Source organism: Tamandua tetradactyla, chromosome 2 (genome assembly GCF_023851605.1).
Source record: "Tamandua tetradactyla isolate mTamTet1 chromosome 2, mTamTet1.pri, whole genome shotgun sequence".
Lineage (NCBI taxonomy): Eukaryota > Metazoa > Chordata > Mammalia > Pilosa > Myrmecophagidae > Tamandua > Tamandua tetradactyla.
Genome location: NC_135328.1, coordinates 26,015,681 through 26,038,277, shown reverse-complemented (window position 1 = coordinate 26,038,277; position 22,597 = coordinate 26,015,681). Strand labels below are relative to the sequence as shown.

The window sequence follows — 22,597 nt, the reverse complement described above, 5'->3', positions numbered from 1 at the left end:
ATACTCTACCTGCTTCCTTGCTACGATGGCAGAATTGAGTAGTTGCTATTGAGACCAAATGGCCCACAAACCCTAGAACATCTACTGTCTGGGCCCTTACAGCAAAGCTTTGCCAACCCTTCTGAAAACAATTCTAAAATATGGAAAAATACTCTTATTAGGATAAATTAAAAAAAAGCAATATACAGTATTTCACGTATAATACAATTACAACTACATAAAATAAAGGGACAAGGGCGTTCAAAACTGTTAAGGATTTGACAGATGCAATAGTGGGTGATTTTCCTTTTGTCCCTCCATGTTTTCCAATGTTCTACAATGAGCTTCTATTTGTTTTATAATAGGAAAGACTAAACTTCAAAAATTATTTCTGTTCACGCCTCTGTCTGGCACATAACAGTGTGATACATTCAGGCTCTATCCCCCTGCTTGCACCCTCCCCATAGGTATGCTGAGGGCAAGAGGCAGCAAGGCCGGGGCAGGTACCTTATGCTCATCCCGAAGGTGGCTGTCCAGTTCCTCCGTGTGCTTGGTCTCATAGTAGCAGAGCTGGCATTTGTAAGGTTTCAGTTCATTGTGCTTTTCTATGTGTTGCTGGAGGCTCTCGTCACTGGAGCAGGTGAAGGTACACTTATCACAGCGGAAAACTACTCCCTGCAAGTATTTTGACAGTTTGGAACGGCACACTTCAATGGGGACAACTCGCTCTTCTGTGGAAACAAATTGAATGAAAAGACGGGAATTTTTACTTATAAGCAGACGTGCTTTCTCCGGAACATCAGAGGACACTCGCCCATCCACCTGTGCTCCTTTCTGCTGGGCCTGGGTCCATGAACTGCACGCACATGCACACTGCCCCTCCCGCCAACCCCCAAACCAACATCTTCCTCTGGCACGCGTCAGTGTTTTGAAGACCAAAGGCTCTTTGTATATTTAATCCCCTAAGTGACCTATAAGTAGAGGTGGGGGAAGGCTGGCAGGTCCTCACCAAGTCCCAAATGGGGTTGACCAAGGTATGGGACAGGAAGTGGCTGACAGTTTTTGAGAACGTTAATGATTATTAACGTTACAACCACTAGCACTTCCTATTTCCTAAGCAAGTGGTATTTAGGCTGGACTTAGGGGTGTCTTAAGGGAGGAAGGAAGCTAACATGAAAGTGAACATCTCTGTGGCACCACTCTGCCTAACAAATTCTGTAAGTTTGGAGTTACTCCCATTTTACAAACTAGTGAACTATGGAACAGAGCCCTTAAGTAACCCTCCAAAGGTTACAGATATGGTAACAGGCATAGCTGACATCCGAATCCAGGGCCACCTAAGTATAAATCCATTAGTGCCCACTGTTTCCAATTCCATTCCTCTTTCCCCCTTTAAGATATTCTTGGAGAGACCATTCTCCTCTAACACTAAGAATATCTCCAATCTAATATCAACTCTGAAAACAAAAACACCTGTACACTTTCATTCACTAGAACTCCATTTCATAACTCTGGAAAGCTCACAAATACAATGGCAGCAGAAAATACTGAGGGGGCAATGTGGGAGTGGGCTGGGAGAAATGGAGGATTTGTGCTTTTTCAGATACTCTGTAATCTCATTGTCAGAAAGGTACAAGAGAAGGAAAGAGAGAGGATTTGGGTGCTTCTCCCGTTAACATATCAAATGCTGTAGGGCTGGAAATGCGTGTGCTTGTTTATTTTGCACTCCCTCACCCTTGTGCTTAACTGCTCAAATTAAATTTCACACCAGTCTGCCCAGAGTACCGGCGCACGCGCCAGATATCCATAACTGAGATAAAATTAAAATCTGTGCTATTTATGCAAGGATCAAATATAGCATGCGCTTTCATGCTGTGTCTGGATTTCAGAAGAGTCTGAAAGTTTACAAATGGACGTACACAACATATATTTATATTATTTAGAAATGGCAATGTATTATTAAGCCTAGAAAGCATGATTTATTTATTCTTAGAGCTACCGAGTAACAACGTTTCCATAGCATCAGTATTTTGTGCAGTGATGTGACTCTCGCCAAGCCCTCCCTTTGTCGTTGGCCTGTGTTCAGCCCTGGGGAATTTTCTCTACCCAACATCATGTCTTAGTCTCAACCACTCCCAAGGCCTTGGGAGTCCTTGAATGCAGCAATTAATTGGTCAACAAAGTGCTGGGCAGAAGAAGGATGGAAAGTGGTATTTGCAACCTGAGATCTAATACACACATTATTCTCTCTGTACAAAGAGCCAGTCACTTATTTAGAAATATAAACATTTTTAAACCAATGTAAAGCAAGCATACAGCTAAGAAACACATGGTTACAATGCAATCTACAAATTTTCTCAGAATAACAAACTTAGTCTTCTAATCATTCATTCATGGCTTGGTGTAAACGGAGTGCAAAATACTTTGGTGTAAACCAAGTCTGGAAAACTCTCCGGCTGGGATACTCTAGTCCTCTAACCCAGGGTTTCTCAATGGTAACACCAGTCACATTTGGGCTGGATCATTCTTTGCTGTGGGGGACTGTCCTGGGCATTGTGGGGTGTTTATCAGCATCTTTGGCTTCTACGTATTAGATGTCAGTAGCACCCCCCACCCCCTGTTGTGATAACCCAAATGCTCTCAGACATTGCTAAAATACCCCCAGGGGTACACAATCGCCCACAGTTGAGAACTACAGCTCTAAAATGAGGCTCCAGGCATCTAATCCAGCTGTTCCAGGCAAGGCACACATCCACATGCGTGTGAGGAAACTGTTACCTGTGGTAATAGTTGGGAAGTACAGGCTGAAGTGGGAGAACTGTCCCCCTCCACTGACGGTTATGCTTTTATACCTCAGGAGTTCAGGGCAAGTGTTGACATGAACTTTTCTGGCATCTTCCTTAAAACTGCATCCCTCTTGCTCTCTCTCCATTAGTTCTTGATTTATACCTTGCCACCTCTACTGCTTCCACTTTCGTTCTTTGCTCTGGTCTGTCCTGTCTGCCCTGGTTCTGGAGTTGGAGAACAGCTGGGCAATATTCTCCACATAACGCTGCCTTAAACACCTTGGACATAGTAAAGGAGGAGTTTTTACTTCTCCATGGTAAATAAATAATCGACTCTTTCATATTTTTTTTTTAAATAGGTCTCTCTTTCAATTCCTCTACTCATTTGGTTAGTTTTCTTTGCAGTTTTCAATTTCACTATGTGTATGTAAGTGAATTTTACACAAAGTCAGTAGAACTCAGAACAATACCCTGGAGTTGCAATAATAATTAATGCAAGTAACCCTTACAATTTATGAAGTGCTCTCTCTGTTTCAAACACTGCTGTTAGGTGTTCCACTCTCACTAATACTTTTTGTTCTCATAACACCCCTGCAAACCCTTAGGTTTTATTATCTCCCCTTTACTGAAGTGGAAACAGAACTGATCAACTGAGCTACCTCAAAGTCACACCCCTTCTCAGTACAAAGCTGGGACCAGGAAGCACAGGCTCCTGACCCCAGCCAGCACCCTTCTCCTCCCCTGCAAGAGAGCTCTCAGGAAGTAGCCAGTCTGGATGCAGTATACTCACAAACCTTTTATTCCTAATATTTTAGAAGCACAAGAGCTATGGACTTCTAAGATAACCATTTATATCTGAACTGTTTTTTGAATATCTTCTGGATTTGAAAGATAATATATTCCCTGCTAACCACCTCTGAACTATATGACATCCCATTCCCACTCCAAGACATTTCTAATTTACCAAGTCTCTTATATGGACTTTTATTAAGATATTAACTTCTCTTTTCTAAAAAGCCTGGCAAAAATGACTATGATCAAAAAAACAAGACAGGCTTTGAAAGGCGGGCAAGTGACCGACCAGGTTTTCTGAATGAGGTTATTCATTTCTGAGGCAAGTGAAGACCATAAAGTTTAAAACTGGAACATTTCCAGTTCTGTCCTGAGCCCTGCTGTGGCTCCAGAAGCTCAACCAATGGACCAGTCTTTTTTCTATGGGGGCACTGACAACTGAGGGTCTTTCTTGACTTCACACACACCTTTCAAAATTACCTTGGGTAAGAAATCAAGTCCTAAATCACACTCATTGTGACTCAGCTTCCAGCACTGGCTGCAAAAATATTACTTTTCCAGTTTGACTACAAGATGAATTGTGTCTCTCATGTCCTCCTACTCAAAATGTGCTTGGTGCTGAAACCGGACATAAAACCCATGAGGCTGGACCTCTGAGTAACAGGAGCCAGAAATGTGTGCTGTCAAGTTCCCGTAGTGCGCAGTGGAAACATCTGCAGAATTGCAACTACAGAGGGGTCACTTCTGCTCAAATCAGCAGAAAACCACATCACTGTGGAGTCCAGCATTCCCAAGTCAAAATTCTTCCGAAAGGCAGACCACAACCTACATGAATTTCCTCCCCCAGAGCGTGCCAAGTCTAAATGAAGCAGGGAGAGACTTGGAAGTCATTCACTCCCACAAATTTTGTATGCAAATTACTGTCCTAGTGGACTCAGCAAAGATCTACCTCTCTCAGCCAACAAGAGGACTGAGTACTAGAATTGTCATTAATACAATGATAATATTTAAAAAAAAATTCCCAAACTTAGCCACAGGTAGACACATGTCAACACAAAACAACTCCTGGTAAGAAGTATTAAGTTTTGATGTTAGCCAGGCTATCACTCTCAAATCAGAGTGAACCGGGGAACAATGCTTCTGATTTTGACAGGCAAAAGTATTCAGGAACTGAATGGAATGAAATGGAAGAGAACATTTGCTTTCACTGAATAAAATTAAAGGCTGAAAAAATTTCGCTGTAGGGTATTTTTTTTCTCCCCAAGAAAAATGATACTGATTAGATGTAGGTGAGAGTCAGTCTGCCCTGGTTCTGACCAGGAATGTTCCATTCCTGAGAACATCCATGTGCAGGCTTGTTAAATTCAGTGTTTATCTATATATCTATCGGAGTTACAGGTAGGGAAACAGAAACTTTAAGTTAACTGGAGACCAGTATCAGTGATTACATAGCTCCATAATCATAAGGCAAATGACTGATTTAACTGTATTTCACCCCTAAAATTCAATCTATGCTCAGTTCTTCAAGCTCCAGTCTATAGGTGCAGAAAGTACAAATAAATGTACAAAGCTATGTGTGAGGCATAATGATTCCAAAGGTGACAAATAAACTCAATGGAAGTTCATTCATGTCATTACTTGTTTATTGTTTAAAATCTCCCTCACCATTAGAGTGCGAGCTCCTTCGGAACACAAAATTCTGTCTTTTCATGGACAAATCCCTAGTGTTTAAATTGATGCTGGCACAGAGTGGGTGTTCAATAAATATCTGTTACGTGAATGCAACTCACCACAAACCCAAGCACCAACTCTTTGAAACAAAAGTCTCAGGACAATTTTTCCCGAGTTAAATCTGTCAAATCGAGGCCAACCTTACCCAATGTGGATCTGACCGAAGTTCAAAGTGCCTCTGAGAGATGGGCTTCCAATTCTTTGCTTCAACCTTTGCTAAATAAGTTATTTGTCAGGTGCCTTATCAGTATTCTTCATGGAATTTGCTGTCTACTGAGTAAAAGTTCATACTTCTACGTTGGTATCCAAGTCTTCAATGATTTGGCCCAAACACACTTTTCTAACTTTGCCTCCTTCTATCACTTCAGGTACCCAGAGCAGTCTAATAGTGAGTGCCCTACAAACATGTTTTGCTTTTACTCACCTCAGAGGTTAGTTATATGGTTTCTACTGCCACCTTACCTCTTCTCTGCCTGTTGTAATTTTTTCATGGGTCAGTTTGAAAGCCACTCCCATCTACCACCTTTCTCTACGCCCAGTAGACTTCCCTAAATACCTGCCACTCACTACCTTGTATCACACTTGTGTGCATGCTTCCTTTCTTTGAAAAGAACAGGTACTGTGTTCCCAAAGGACCAAGCACACAAGCGTGGTGTGTAACAAGCAATGGATGTTTGCTGAATGCAAGAAAAAGGGTAGGCTCTCTTTTGCGCACATAAATCTATCATATTTCTTATTCTGATTTCACATTAGTGAAATGGAATCTCTTCTCTTTTCCTACTAAGACATATCAATTCATCAGACAGGAACCTATGGAAAGTCTATTCTTATAAGCAGTAGCTCTGTCATAAGGCCGCTCAAGAAGTTGTTTTTCTTGCCTTTCATCCCAAGCATTTTAATTAGCCAAGGCCTCAGAAAGATTTCTCTTACTGCAGGCCCTAGAGACCAAAGATGTTTATTCATCCACAGGGCACGGAGAGCACAGGTGCAGAAAGAGCCACATCTTGTTACTTTGAGATCAGCCCCAACTTTAAATTGCAAGGCAGATACCCAATCCTGTCCCTTGACTTGTCAAGACTGGCTTCCCACTGAGCTGCAATTTTGATTTGAGATGGACACCGAAGCTAGGCCATGGCACAGATGGCAGACACGGTTGTCCTGGAGCACTCAGCCATCTGTGGTCCAGGGGTTCCCGTTCCTGAACTCTGGTCCCACTGGTAGTTCCGTTCCTTGGACTCCACTGCCACAGTCACCAGAATGCTCAGCAGGGTGACACGGCCTTCCGGAGGGGTGAGATGGTGTTGCCTGGCGGTTGAAGGCACGGGCTCTGGGTTGGGGAAACCTGGGTTCAGATCCCAGTCGGGTCACTTAATCATTTGAACTTAGGCAAGTTATTCACTCTTTCTGAACCTGTTGTTTCATTTTCCACTGGAGATAACAGTGACACCCTCGACATAGGGTTTCAGGAGAATTCCCTACAATGACATATTGTACAGCACTGAGCAGTGTCTACTACCTAGTATGCAATAACTAATGGTAGTTATTATTAGTAATAGCTGCTGTTAGTAGTAGTATTTTACAAATCCTCGAATGCTTATGTTCACTCCAGATTGTGTGTTTTCTGACCCCAAAGAGGAAGTTTACATACTCAGATGCTTCCTTTAATATAAATTATCTCCCTAAGTAAACAGAAAAGACTATGAATACTGAGTGACAGGCAAGGTGGTGGGAGGTGGCGTGAGAGGATTGCAGTTGACTCGCAGCCTCCTGCTCACATGTCAGGTGACTCTGGTTAAGTTGGGTCAGCTGTCATTGGCCCTACGGAAGTCAGTGATCTCTATACTTGTGGTAGGGTCTATATGCACTTTACATTATACCACCCCCTTCAGGAGAACCCACTGGAGAAATTCCTTTCAAGTTTCAATGTCTAGGATTCCTGAAATTTTCCTGAGCAACAGTTCATAAAAAATCTAATAAATGTTCTAAATCCAACTGATTCTGTTTTTGTCTCTCCCATGGCAGGCAGGGATCTCAGGGCTCAGGCTGCAATCCTCCACTAACAAGTGCATAGCACCATATGACATACACCGAACATCCAAACTCCTGATTGGCTTCTTCATATTTTTAGTGCACTTTCTAGTGTGTCCACCAAATTTTGCATTTGCTACAATTTCCTCTTTTGTTTTTAATCCTATGGTTCTGCATGCATTCCTTGAATCCTTTGTGAAATGAGATAGACCTCAAATAAATATACTAATTAAAAAAGAAAAGAGCATGTTGTTTTGCTAGTTCTTTTCCTAAATCGATGCAAATATACTAAGAAATGATGATCACACATCTATGTGATGATATTAAGAATTACTGATTGCATATGTAGAATGGAATGATTTCTAAATGTTGTGTTAGTTAATTTTTTTTTTAATTAAGAAAAAAAAAAAGAGCAGCCTTTCTCAGCTTCAAGTTCCTTAGATGAAAACTAGGAATACCAAGAATAGACTTTTACCCTCACAATACTGTTGGAAGATGAAGGGACTTCTTACACTTTGCGTGTAAGAAGCACTTTGCCATGAGTACAGCTCCATGGGGGTGTCCAGTGTACTGGGGTTTCATCTCCCTTTGTCTCCCCACTTCCTGCATCCTAGTTTGGGGAAGGAAAGTCATTGAGCTTGTTAGTTAGGCATCAAAGCACCAGTCCTGCCAGGAGGCAATATTGGAAAATGAGGGGACCAACTTCAGAAAGTGAGTCACCTAGTTTCTCCTTGCTCAGCGGCAACACTCTGGCCCCAATCAAACCATGACAGGGTACAGAGCCACCACAACACATGGCTGGGGGGAGCCGCAAGCCAGGGGACCGAGGTGGAACACCACACAGGGCCACTCGGACCAGGAATTCCTACCTAAATGTTCCTAAGCTGCTTCTCCCAGCTTATAAGGGGACGTCCTGGCCAGCATTCGTGTCACCACTCATCTGAGTGCGATGATGAGAGAGAGATGTGAGAATATAAAATGCTGGGGCTTCTAATCTCAAGGAACACCTAAGGTGTTATCTACGATTCTACAAAGGTTCCGTGTACTAGGGTTATGTCCAGAAACCTACAACCTCTAGATGGGTCCCTGGACCAAATAAGTCCTAAAATGCAGAAGGGCCAGCTTCTCCAGAACATTAGCTAGCTCTATCCCCCATCCCCCATAATTGACAGCCAGCCCCTTCCAACATGAGAGTTAGAATGGGTGTAGCCCAGATACCCCTAAAGAGGTGGAGAAAGAGCGAAGGTTATGGCGGAGTTATACAGAGATGTAAGGTTTAACAAATGAGTATGATTACTGAATCATTCTATTGATATTTCCAGTATCTTAAAGCAGCTAGAAGTAAAAACCGAAAGTTGTGGAATTGTAACGCATACCAAACTCTGAAGTCTGTTCTACAACTTACTGTTGCGATGTGCTTTGAAATTTACTGCTTTTTTGGTATATATGTTATTTTTCACAAAAAAGGAAAAAAAGTTGATTGTGATGATAAATGCACAGCTATACGATGATACTGTGAACCACTGATTGTAGGCTTTGGATGATTACATGGTATGTGAACATACAATATATATCAATAAAAAATAAATAATTAAAAAAAATAGGGGGTGTGAGGGTAGCTCAGTGGTAGAATTCTTGCCAGCCATAGGGGAGATCTGAGTTTGATTCCTAGCCCATGTACTTCCCAAAAAAACAAATAAGCAAACAAACGAAAAACCAAACCAAACAAAAATTCAACAAATAGTGCTGCAATAAGGAGATACGTGGAAAAAGAATGAAACGTGACCCCACCCACACAGTATACAAAAATAAATGAATAAAAATAAATGAGGATAACAGGCTAGTGTCTGAGAACACATGGTGGGTTATTAGAGAAGTGTGCAGTAAAGGACTAACCTTTCCCAAAGAGAGGCCGGACCTTTGCCCTCAGCAACTGGGAGGCTCTCTATAGGCGTTCGGAATGTGCTGCCTTAGTTTACCTGGGGCCACACTAGCTGGTCTATGCTAATGGTTGGGGCTTTGGGCCATGTGAAGGAACTATAGACTAACATCAGCCACATGGGCCATCAACCATATATACCTGACCAAGCTCCCCCCAAACTCTGGATACCTAGGCTAAGGTGAACTTCCAGGATTGGGAATATTCACACAAACTTACACACATCATTGTGGGAAAGGTAAACTCTATGCACAGAACTCTCACTGGGAGAAGACCAAAAGTTTTGGCTTTAAACTCTGCTCGACCCTGTCCTAAGCGACTCCTCCCTTGGCTGATTTAATCTGTATCCTTTCACAGTAATAAACCATAAAACTGAAAAAAAAATGCTGGACCTTCTATGGAGTCCACATTTCTGCAGCAGCTATGGTTGGATAGGTCACAATACACTCCCACCAAGGACAGGGACTCTGGGGAAGTGTCAGCTACTTTGCAAATGCTCTTCTCTTGCAAAATATCTAGGATTTTAGAGTGAGTGACATCTCAGCTCAAGAGCAACGACACTCATTGCTTTTGAAGTGTGTGCAGCAAATACATAAAAGACCTCCAAGGTTAGAGGTAGAGGAAGCAAGACAAGAAGGAAGAGGAAGAAAAGAAGGGAGGGAGAGAAGGAACGAAGGAGGGATAGAAAGATCAGTTCATGGAAAAAGCAAGCCAGATTGACAACGGAAATTACCATAATCTTTTCCCATCCACCTGCAGCTTGAATCCTTTCAGGACAAAGCAGATTATACATAAACTAAAGTAGATTTAAAAGATACATCCGTTTTTATCAACAGGAACCACCATTTCTGTAACGCTCATCAGGCACCGGACACACCAATGGACACTTTACATGTTACCTCATTACAGGTACAATCATTTTTTTTTTACAGATGCGAGAGAAGATAAACAGTGTGGGCTTTAAACCCAAAGTCCACAAGAGTTCTAATCCATATCAGGCCACTTATTTTTAAGAATTTCTTCTCCTCATCCATTTCAAGGAAACTCTGCATTCTGCTTTGGAAATCATCATTTCATCCTTCCTCGAAAGAATCACATACAGCCACATAGCTTTTGACAATGTGTCTTCACCCACTTGTTTCTCCTTCATACTTCCATAGAAGCTACACAAGGGAGTGAGGGGCAGAGAATTCAGGGTGTCAAAGCCCCTCTACCCAAGGAGCCCTGCAGAAGTGTGCACGGCCAGGGCCATTGAATCTACCATGTTTGACTCCCATGTGGTGGATGGAACCTTCTCAGCAGGGAGGTGTTTGCATCCTGCTGACCATTTCTGTGGTTATCACTGATTTCTTGTCTGCAAATATGGTGAGGAGCCAGGGACCTGGATGGGGTCCCACTGTCACCTTCAGAGGGCACCCCTATAACACCGTCTGTGCTCCCCCTTGCCCCTGCACCCCAAGAGAACGGAGTTAGGAAGGTTACCTCGGTGCAGCACAATGTGGTCAATCATGTTCCGCTTGTATTTGGTGTGATAGAGGCAGAGAGGACAGCGTAGGTCTTTGGGGCCCTCCTCGGGAACTGCCGAATGCCCAGCTTCTACATGCATAGTAAAAGCAGATCTGGGAGAACAGCAGGGGGAGAGGTGATGAGTGTGACAACAGGTCATTTGACTCACCATCCCTGGCCAGCAATCCCACCACACAGCTTCCGGTGGCGACACCCCTGCTCAAGGGGCCGAAAATAGATTGTTCATCACGTTAGCGGACCACAGATTCCTTGGTCATTTAACCAGTGATTGAACACTGCCAAGTGATGGCACCTTTGGTTTGGAATTTTTGCCACTTAGCTGGGTTCAGGGCTTTGTCTGAGAAGAAATGGACTCCCCAAATACCTTATTGCTGAAAATTAGAAACTGCCTATTAAAAGTATGAAAATAAAGAGGAAAATATTCATATCTTCCTACAAGGAAATACTTCTTATCATGTTGAGTAAGAGAGGGACTATTTTAAAGCTGGGGTTGATTTACTAACTGCCTATATGATTTTTCATGGTTAAGGGAATGGGGAGGAAAAAACATTTGGTAGGTCATGATGACTGATATGGTTAGGTAAAAACCAAATCTTGTAATTTGCAGGAGCGAGGTTAATTCTGGATTCTTTTTCTAGACGGTAACCACCTCTCTGTGATTGGTCAAGTCTGGTCCTCTCATGTGGGGGTCTGGATACTATAATCTTACTAATTCAGCCTGACAGTGGAATGGCACTGGTGTCTCCTTCCAATCCTTTCAAAGTGCTAAAATTTACAAAGCCTTGAATGTCTTATAAAAATGGATGAAATCAAGGGTCTGATGGGCAAGGATTCCTTATTAACCCAAGGTGCTTCTCTCTGGAGAAACGTTATATTTCTGCCAATAGGTTCTCTTTATCTGGGTCCTTGAGCCTTCTCTCAGTTTTAAGGTCAGACATATTTACTTAAAAAACAATTGGACCAAATTCATAACATTTACCACTGAACCCCCCTGCAACTAAGGTATTAGTGGATAAAAGACTTGCTGGTCTCCCAGTTCATCTTTTCCTTTGGACACGAAGCCCACCTTCAAAAGATTCTCTGTGCGGAGTTTGTATTGAAATGGTCTGAGGCTCAGGTTCTGATTGCAATAGAAGCAGACAGTAATAGCTTTATTGCTAAAACATAATATTCTCTCTATAATACAATGCTTATTAGTGCTTGATTTTTGCCAGGCACTATTCTAAGCACTTTAGACACTTTAGTTCACCTAATCCTCACAAAAGCCCTTTGAATAAGGATTATTATTATCCTTATTTTATCGATAAGGAAATGGAAACAGAGAGGCTTGTGACTTGTCTAAGATCATACACCCAGGAAGTGTCAAAACTGGGATTCAAACCCAGGCACTTGGGCTTCAGATTCTATACTCTTAGCCACTAAGCTAAAGGGTATTTTACAAATGAGATTAAATCACAGGAAAAGATGTTTAGACTAACTGGGAAGAATTCATTCTTTAATTAAGCTCACCCATTCTGTAACACACAGGAGCAAGGGTGATCCTGGATTCTTTTTCTAGAGGTAATCATCTCTACAAATGCTTAAATCTGGTTCTCCCATGTGGGGTCTGGATTCTCTGAGCGTCTTAGGAAATAAATTTTCGAGAAGAACAGAAGGAGATGTTACTATTGTTAGATGTTCTCTCTGGACTTTGACTTTGCTTCCAAGACCGTATTATTTTCCAAAGATAAAATAAAAGGAGTTTGTTCTATGAAGGGAAAACCCTCCCTACTCCATGCTTTGGATTAGGAAAATCCCTTACTGCCATCTCTCCCACTTGGGAGTCCATTTGCTCTGGTTTTTAAACTTATCTGTCATGGTATAGTCCTTCACACCTTCTACAAATCCAAGAGCAGTCTTCTGAAATGAATCTCCTTTCATAATGCCTGGATCCAAAACCCCGTACTGGGGCAGGGCCCGCCCTGAGTGCCATGGAGGAGACCGGAGGACAGGGCTAGGGTGGCCACCACCCTGCCTTGCACATATATTCTTCACGCCACTTACTTAAAGCCTGTGTAAAAGGAACAATCTTTGCACTTGAAGAGCTTCTTCCCGCCATGCTTGTCCCGGTAATGGCGCCGGATGCTCTGGATGTAGCCAGAGGAGAATTCACAGAATTCGCAGTGAAGGACAGCTTCAGATTTCTGTTCCGCGCCAGCCGCAGTCCCAGACAGAGGCACAGGGCTGATGCGGCTGTTGTTCCTCGCCAAGGCAGCTGACTGGTAGTGGTTTAGCTGCTGCTGGACATCTGGGGGTTCTGAGTATGAGGAGTCTGTGGAGAGAAGGGGAGGAAATGACACTGGGCCCAGAGAACACAGCCGAGGTCTGGTGCTTGAAAAACCCCAACATGAGTGCTGAGCATTATTTTTTTTCTAAAAGGGATAATAACTATGATCCCCTCTTTCATCTCGGGTTACATCCTACAACACAGATCTGGGGAAATACAGATAGGAAATGTTACCTCTCTTAATCTGACTTTTAGGGCTCACAGCATTTAAAAATAAAATTCTGAGGTTAAAGGTTTCAAAGTAGAGGAAGAAAGTAAACTGTTTTCTGAAGGAAACTGCAGTAGGGCAACAGGCCGCTGCAGAATACCAGCCCTCGTAGGTGAGATAATAAACGAGTTAGAGGAGAAAGGAAAGTAGATGATGCAATATCTCCTCCTTTCCAGCCCAGAATTATTCAAGCCAACCAGAAGGAAAAAAAAAAAAAAAAACACCCAGTCTTTAACTGAAATGCTCAAGCACATGGCACTTACAAATATAAAAATGTTTTATGCCCTCACCGTTGAGTGATTTAAATTTTAAAATATAAAAATTCAATAGCGTTCTCCTGGAATGGATGTTTCAAGCTTAGTCAGCATTAAGATGGAGATTTATTCGTAAATCCCATTAAAATGAAGTTCCAAACAAGTTTCACTGAAAGGTATTTTAAAGTTTGAAATTTAGAGTAAAATGTCAGAAATGACAGGCACAAATCTTAACCCTGTGAAGCTTCCAGGGCATGTGATGGAGAGGGAAAATCTGATCTAGAAGGGGGGGGAAGGATATCAGAGTTTCTCCTTAAAATTAAAAAAGAGAGAGAGAGAGAGTGAAAAAAAAAAAGAGTAAAAGAAAGGTTCTGAACCTTTTTGCGACATGGTGCTTTGAATGCTGAGGTTAGGAATTCATACATTGTCCTATGTAACCTACAGCTGCCAATGAATGACACGAATGAAGGCTGTGAATACACACAGATGAATTTCAGTGTAACTTTCCTTGAAAAGAAAACAAAGGGCTCTTTTCTTAAGCCTTTCACATAAGGCAGGGAGGAGAGGGGATAGAAACTGTACAAGCCTCCTCCTGATTTTGATGGACACTTAATTTTCCAAAACGTGATTCCCCGAGGCAGGACATGGAGGAATTCTGTAAAACCCGTATTTGATGAAACTAGTACCATCCATCCTGTCGGCCTCTTCGAAAAGGAAAACAAAAGCAGAACAGCCTCCCTTATTGTGTGACTGTCTCTTGTCTTCAAAACACTAAAATACCTTCCCTTCTTGTTTTCCTCCTTCCCCCTCTTCAATTCATATTTCTCCAGATCAAGAAAAACCCCTTTGGAAATTGTAAACAAACCTGTCACACAAAAAATATGAAACAAAAGGAAAACTTGAACAATATCTCCAAGCCTCCATGGGTTCATTACCAGGTGTAAAACAAAGACAAAGGAAGAAAGGGATGGCACAACTGAATTCATTTCACCAGATTCTTTTATCTCCTTTTTCTTTATTCCTCTACCCTGCCTGATGAAGTCACTCAGGATGATAATAATGCAATTGTCAACTTCTCATTCTTTCTTTCAATAGCAGGTTTGTTTACCATTTCATGGATTGTTCAAGATGTTTTCTATTGAATCCCTCAAGACCAACTTCTGCTTAAAACACAATGAAGCACAAGTCACACTCCACCTCCCTCGTTAACAGTCTTGAGATGCAGGTCAAGCACTGCCATGCCAGCAATCCACTGAAAGCCACTGCTGCTCACTAGTGGTGGCCCTATTGTGCTCTTAGCTTTGCAGAATAGAAATTCTGCAACAAGACCAAAGCTGTACTCTGTTGTCCATGTTCTGTCCACTATCCACAAATTCCCCTCAAGACCAAAACAAATGTCCCAAGGAATTGTCTGATGCTCGATAAGCAGCTGCAGTTCCCTGCATGACAGAATACTCCTGAGTCTCCCAGGTACTGTTAGCATGGGAGCTGGTAGTCATCTCAGACACTGGGCAACTGACAGCTTCAATCCCTCTACGGCAAAGCTATAAAGAAATTAATGGCTCCTAATCAGATAAGGCAAGCGAATTCTTCTCCCTCTTTCTTTCGCCATTCCCAACCCAAACCATATGCAGACTCAAGCAAATGAGATCTCCTTTGACCTAACACATTCTTCTTGTCTCTAAAATCTACTGCATTTTATTTCATCCATCCCATAAAAGAAATTCTAAATTTTAACTGTGGTATTTATAGATAATATGAAACCTGAAGAAATAAAAATGCAAGAAGTCAAAAGGAAAGCATTTCAAGAAGGGGAGGTTCACCTCCTGTCTTAAATGGCAATGCAAAGGACGCACGTTGTAAATTCTCTTTTTCTTGGTTAAAAACTAGATGGGCAGATTTATTAACAAAGATAAGCCGATCCTACCACTTATGATACCTTTGTAAAAATGTCTAAGATATGACTTTTGGGGTCTTTTTAGAGCTTCACTTTGTCCTCTCTGGCAACAAGATACACTCTCTCACTTGTAGTTAGTGAATAACAAACGATGTCAGCACTTGGGGCCCTAAAGTGACAAAGACAAGAGCATGTATGTTTTCTCCTAACTTAAAAAAAGGCCCCTTGCTAAGCAACACACAATTCCAGTTCACGATGCCTACAATCTGAAAAGCAGGGAGAAGGTGGTTTTGTGCCCAAGTTAGAAAGACAAACAGACCATTAGAGTGAAGGGCATGTCATGTAAGTTAAAAATCATCATTGACTCTATTCTCTTCCAATCTTAAGGAAAGTAAAGTAAAAACATCCTATGCTGGGAAAGCCAGACTTCTGGTCATGGAGAAACACAGCAACTGGGTACAAGAGTAAGAATTCTGTGGGAACTTCTGTGTACCCAACTGTGGGTCATTCAAGTTACATCTTTATCACCTGTATGGCCAGTGATATCAGAAGGAGGTAGGTCCACCTTCAAAGACAGGCCACAACTTAGAGTAACCACGCACTACTACCTAACCCTGAGATGTGTGGTCTGACAAAAGAGTTTAATGCTCTAATTCATGACTTTACTTATACATAACATCTTAGAAATTAAATGATAACTTATAATTGTAATCATAAATAAATGTAATTAAGTTATATATACCTAGCTATTTAGTAAGTCATCTACAACAAGAAAAGAACTGCAGTTTGTAAAATCAGGATCAAAATGGAATTTTTGCCTAGACAGTCACAAAGCATATAGGGATGGGCTTGGAATTTGCTGGGGAGTGAGCAGTATGCCTGTATTAGCCCAACTGATCCTCACAACAATGGCTTGAGGTACAGATTCTCATCCCAATTTTAACGAGGTAGGTGAGGCTGAGAATAGTTGTTCATACAGTACTAGGATGACAAATTAGGGTCTGAACAAAGATCCATCTGACTCTAAAAGATCTGTCTTCTGGGATCAGCACCTAATGGCTGATTCTAGGGTCTGGTAATGGAACGAGAAGTCAGTGGAACAAGAAGGAACATCAGTGTCCCATCAGCAATAAACACACAACAGAGAGGAGAGAGAGAAGGTACCAGAAAGGTTGAAATGATTAAGAGAGAAAATAACATTAAACTGAATAAAGAAGAAAACACTAAAATAAGCATTTCAGAGCATGTGGGGAAAAATAATAAACAAAGCAAGACTTGTGGGAAAGAAGAAGAAAATCCAAAATTTCAAATGCTTTGAAAAAATAAAAAAGGGACCACACAGGGGATATTTCTACAAGCATACAGCACAGATAAGCACAGCAAATACCCAGTGCTGGAAATGTGCCTGCACAAATGTCATGCTTTAGTTAGATGCTTGATAAACTGCTCTAAAAAATAATGCACTAAAATTCCTGAGGTGGTATTTGGCCAGGAGGAGAAAGGTACATAAATGCAAATGGGAGATGCAGGCATTTGGGTAGCTCTTGGAACAGCTCAGCTTTTCAAGTTAGGGAAAAGACTGAATTCCAGATGGGACCCTACCCGTCTCACTTATTAATGCTCCTGGAGAAATGGGAAATCTCTTGCTAATTCCAGCTCCTCAGAATACTAGCCAAGCCCAGGTGAATATCAGAATTCTCAGTTTGAGGTTATTTTTTGTTGTTGTTTTTCCCTTTAGAAGTTAGCCAGTGCAGAAACAATCACAGGAAATTTGATTTGATAAAGGTAAACAACAAAAAAAATGAACTCTGGAAGAACAGTAAGCATGGCTGAATGAGGCTTTCTTGAACCTTCCTGGTTCTGACCCTTCAAACATCTAGTCCATAACCTCTACTTAGTGCTAAGCTATATGCTGGCTCTGGGGATTAAAATCAAGGAAGACATGGGAGATGCCTTCCAGGAACTCTGCTCCATTAGGGGACAGAGCAGAGGAGTTGATTGTTATGAAAATATAGGCTGTCCATGTCTAGCAAACGTACTGCATTGATTGAAGGAACAAAAGCAGCAAAGAGAACAAATGAGCAGTAACAGGAGGGTTTAACTATTGTAAGATTAAGGAAATCACAAGGAAGGGTAAGAATCAATTGTGGGAGCCACAGAGGACTGCCTCCTTATGCACTCTGAGTGATACAAAGAGGAAGCCATACAGGAGGATCAATTCTCAATTTTCTACAGCTCCACATAGAGGGTGTGAGTGACAGTGTAAAGGGAGGAGAAGAACTTTGGTGCCAGTAACCACATTTAATTTTATCTGAGCTGGAGTTTTTGTGGAGACTTTGGAAATAGGCTCTCTAGTTTAGAGTGAACCAAGCACAAGGAGAAAATAAAAGACAAGAAATTCTAGGCAAGCCAATGATTAAATTATACTCACTTATTCTGCAAATGTTTACTTAGTCTCCAAGTAAAGAAGAGATCCTGTTCTGGGAAAGTAAGACATGATTCCTGCCCTCAAGTAACTCACCGTCTCAGGTGGACAGACATGTAAATAACTGACTGATACACAAAGCCAAAAAAACTTAGAAGCAAATACAAAGAGTGAAGGGAAGAAGGGCAAAATTAGAGGCACTTGATGACTGGTGGATGTAGGAGTGAGGGAGATGGAACAGGGAGGCCAACAGAACCCTGAGTGTCCATTAACAAAAATAGCTATCATTAATTAGTGTGTTAATTAATGAAGTCAACACTCAATATGAAGATACCTGAATGTTCAGCTTATCACATCTCTACCTTAAGCCATACATTTTTGGGGAACTAAATACAATGACATTGCTATCACAATGAAAAAAAAAGTGATTTAATTCCCATAGAGAAAAGAAATACAGATCAGAGGATGAATCTGAACATGAAGAAATGTGTATTAGAGGGTGGGGTGGATTACATAAGGGAGAATTTTAAATCCTCACATTCTAAAAAAAGCATAGAAAGTTCAAAATAATGCAGGAATTGTAATTTTTTTCAGAAAAGTAGATTATTTAGTAACTAAAAATTGGTGGTATAAGCAACTGGGAAGAGAACTGTACCTGTGGATAATTTTTGCAAATGCCCAAAGTGTTCGAGTGGGGATCCCAATAAGCTGACAATACAGTCCACTATTCCTAGTCAAGAATGTACAGAAAATTTGAGAAAGGCACACTACCAATGACATAGTTAATAGCCAGTAAACTTCAGGAATAGCACGCAACTTCTATAGTATAACTGCTAATAAACTTGGGTAAATGACAAAAATAGTCTAAGTATTTTTGTGTATAGGATAGTCACCCAGAAATCAATAATGGAAAGATGGAGAATTCTGCTGTGATGGGAAGCCCTGTGAGTATTGAGATGCTTTGAGTCTTCATCTAAAGCTAAAAATCTATTTCAAGCTTTATGTGTGACAGACTCCTCAAATCCATGTTGAAAACTTACGTCATCTTTTCCCACACATCTCCTTTTGTGTTCTGGAGCTTAGCGAATGGCCCAACGCTTTGCTCAAGCTCAAACTGTGAGGTTCTTCCTTCAAACTGTCAGACTTCTCCCTTTCCTGTGGCTGCATATTTAAACAGGTATCAAGTCTTAGAGACATAGCTCATGGCCCACCTCCCAACTTCTCTCAAGCTTATTCATTTTCCTTCCCAGTCCCTTACCTATGTTTGTTCACCCAGATTTTCATATTCCATATAGCAACACTAAAAGCTTTCTACCTGGAGATCTCTCCAATAGCTTCTTTCTGGACTTCCTTCTTCTAAGGTCCTTCTCTCCTAGTTTGGAGAACACACATATGACAGATTTATAACATATATCACTTATACGATTATAATGTGATGATGCCCCACTGCTCAAGGATAAAAGTCTCAATTCTTTAACTCAGTACATACAGCCATTCACAAACTGGTGCCAGCCCATGTCTCTAGTCTCATTTCTAGTTAGCTCCTGATTCCTTGCACATTCTATATATTTCATCCCTGGGAATCTTGATTAGGGCTACTTTATGCTCTTCTTCCCCCTTTTCCCTGGCAGATTCCTACCCATCCTTAAAAACAGGTGAAATGTCACCTCCTTTATGAAGCTGTCTCCCCAACCCTTCAGACAGAACTCTTTGCTCTCCTCTGTGCTTTCCCAGTATATACAATTTTGTGATTCTCACTGATCTCATTACACATCACATGACTCTTACTTTAGGATTTCTCTTAAACAACTTCTACTAATAAATTGCCAGATCAACATCTCCTACCTGAAAACATTGACCCAAGACAATCCATGGCATAAGTGCTACTTTGGGCTGGTAGGCCCGTTTCTAGCAGACCCAGCTGTCAGCAGTTAAAAACAAGAACTACTTTGATTGAGCCCAAACTTCCAGTGGTTGAGTTAATGTGAAAAAAGAAAAACTAAATTTGAACCCAAACTTCTTTGTACCAGTTTTATTTGTTACTGTGCTTATCCAATTTAATTACTATTACATAAAATTAGGAAATATGAGTTTTAAAAGTGTTATGTCTAGGAAAGCTTATTGAAAGGTTTGGAAAGGCTTTTTAAAATCATGTTGCTAAAAAAAAATTACAGTCTAATTATGCTTTTGTGAAACCAGTTATAAAATATTGAGGATAGCATGGAAATCTAGAAGGATTTTGCTTTAAGACTGTTTCAGAAATGTCTAAGTATTCATTCCACTTAAAAGAAATTGAAACTGGAAACAGCATGCCATGCGTACAAGTGGGTGTGGTTTATGCAAGAGAGAAAATGGGGAATTCGGTCACAGGACTCAGACTCGAAGTACATGGTCCTGGCCCAAAATCACATTCCAAGTGATGGAATTTACATTTTAAGTTAAAATAAAATGTTGATGGCATTTTTTAAAGGATTACCTACACTGAGACTTTCAAACCTAATAAAGAAACTTTAGGTCATGAGTGTATCAAATAAGAGAACTTCTACTCTATCTAAATATTTGACTCCCATTTTAAATTAATTCAGAAAATATCTATTGATAGCCTTCTACTTTGTAAGCTCTTGAGATCCATCAGTGAACAAAACCAACAAGGATCCCTGTCCTTGTGGAGCTTACATTTTAAAGGAACAGGAACAATACCTTACACACCTTGACAGCCATAAAGATTCACCTGGGCCTTTGATAAAGAAGAATACCTAAGAAAATGTTTGCCGCATTGAATTCGTAGACAAGTGTCTTAACTCTGGGTATACATAACATATATGACATATTTTGAAGTTAACTAATGCAGTAGGTAGCACAGAGCTGTCAAGATGATTCACAGACTCAAGAAGATTACTTATCTAAAAAGATTTCTTAGGTTGCATCTGAATTCCTTCGTAAACTGATTTTAATTCCTTTCCTTTTTCAAGATACCTGTTGTTCACTTTGTGCTATTAACACTGAGCAGAATTTGGCATCTAGAAGAACAACAATTACAAATCACCAGTGCACCTTTCCAAGTATTTCCTTTGAAGAGTCTCAGAAATGTTCTCTATCTATGGGCCACTCCCAAAGAAAACTGTATTAGAAACTCAGCTTTTGGAAACAAACCACTTCAAATCCTTCTGGACAGTATCTAAGGGGGCACATAAATCTCAAGAGGCATCCCGTTATTTTATTTCCTTCTTTTGATTATACCTTGAAAATCTCCAGGCCAAGGACTCTGGCACCTCCTTGTCTTCTATCATCAGTAGAGTTCTCTGGCCTGGATGCACAAGATTATGATACAATGGCCAAGGGGACAATGGATGTTGGATGACTATATATAGTAATTTTGGGCCTGGTTGTCATGGAGGTAAATGGAAAAACAAACGCCTAATCCTGAAACTAAGGTTGAGGCCAAACTTGAAGGAAACACACACTGAACACTTCCTGTCATTCTGATAGGTAAAAACAAGCCTTGGAATATGGTCAGGGAATAGATGAGAAAACAAAACAAAACAAAACAAAAGCATAGTTTTCAAAACTACAAAGCACAACAAAAAATGGACAATCTTCTCTCTTTGAGACCTTGTGTCCCATCCTCCTTAAGTTCCTCGCAAGGGTTTCTCAAAGGCCTCATTCAGTACAAAGCTTCAAGTTCTCACCCTCTCACATTGTGGGGGAATCCAGGCAGAAAGTATGACCTCAGACAAAGAGGACTGCTGTACTATCAGTTCCCAAGGTCTTATATTTGGGGGCAAGTCCACTTATCTCTGTATTTTTCCACCCAGAAACCCAAACCAGAAAAACATCCTTGATTCATTTCTCTTTTATTCTACACATTCAATGAATTTTATATTCAGCTTTCAGGAGTTCATTGAACCACCTGAAACCCCTGATTCTGTCTGCCACGCACAATTCACTGCCACTGCTTTTGCTTAAGTTCTCATGGTAGCTTGGGTGAACTACTGCAAAAAATGTTCCTAACTGGTTTTTGATTTTCAAGTTTCTTCCCTGTCTAAGATTCTTTTCTTCTCTAAAATGTGGATGTGATCATGCTGCTCATCCCTTCTTACAAGAAAAGACCAAACTCTGGGCCTCAGTGCGTAAGCTCTCCGTCTTTCCAGACCTACCTGTACCTTTACACATACAGTTCCCACACTGCACTCAACACGAGCCACGGAGAAGGTTTCTAATAGTCACTTTGTGTGGGCTTTTTATTTTTGCTGTATTGTTGCATATTCCAGTAATACCCTGCCTCTATTTTTCAGCCTGACAAACTTATTCATCTTTCAAAGCCTAGTTCAAATTTCCCACCATTATGAAGCTCTTCCTAGATACAGTGGTCCAGTTCCCCCTGGGTTTTCTTTCCCTCAAACACTCTTCATGCTGTATTGAGATTATTTTATCCTGACCAGATTATGAACATTTTTGAAAGTAAGATATCTATATATTATCTACCTATCATTTATCTAATTTTTAAAACTATTTGCTATCTCCTGGAACTTAGGATGCAGCTTGGCCCAAATCAGGTCTCAACTAAGGTTTACAAAGATCCCAAAAACACAACAAATTGAAAATGTGGACTGGAAAACCCACATTTAAATGGAAAATCCAATTAACCAAATGTCACTCTCTCTTTGGACACTGAGGTTGCTAGAGACTTTCCATTAAAACAATG

The 22,597-nt window shown here is 41.0% G+C and overlaps 1 protein-coding gene across 7 annotated transcripts in view; it reads right to left on the bottom strand.

Annotated features, from left to right (window-relative positions):
* ZNF462 (zinc finger protein 462) overlaps window positions 1-22,597 on the bottom strand; it is a 158,030-nt gene that overhangs the window by 19,989 nt on the left and 115,444 nt on the right. For all 7 annotated transcript variants that reach the window (XR_013167946.1, XM_077141128.1, XM_077141124.1 and 4 more), the window contains exons 8-10: window positions 12,826-13,093; window positions 10,738-10,874; window positions 487-710 (exon numbers count right to left, since the gene is read on the bottom strand). Coding sequence is in view for 6 of the 7 variants with exons in the window: in XM_077141128.1 (XP_076997243.1) it covers window positions 487-710; window positions 10,738-10,874; window positions 12,826-13,093 (629 nt within the window). In the remaining variant the exon portion in view is untranslated. The remainder of the gene's footprint in view (window positions 1-486; window positions 711-10,737; window positions 10,875-12,825; window positions 13,094-22,597) is intronic.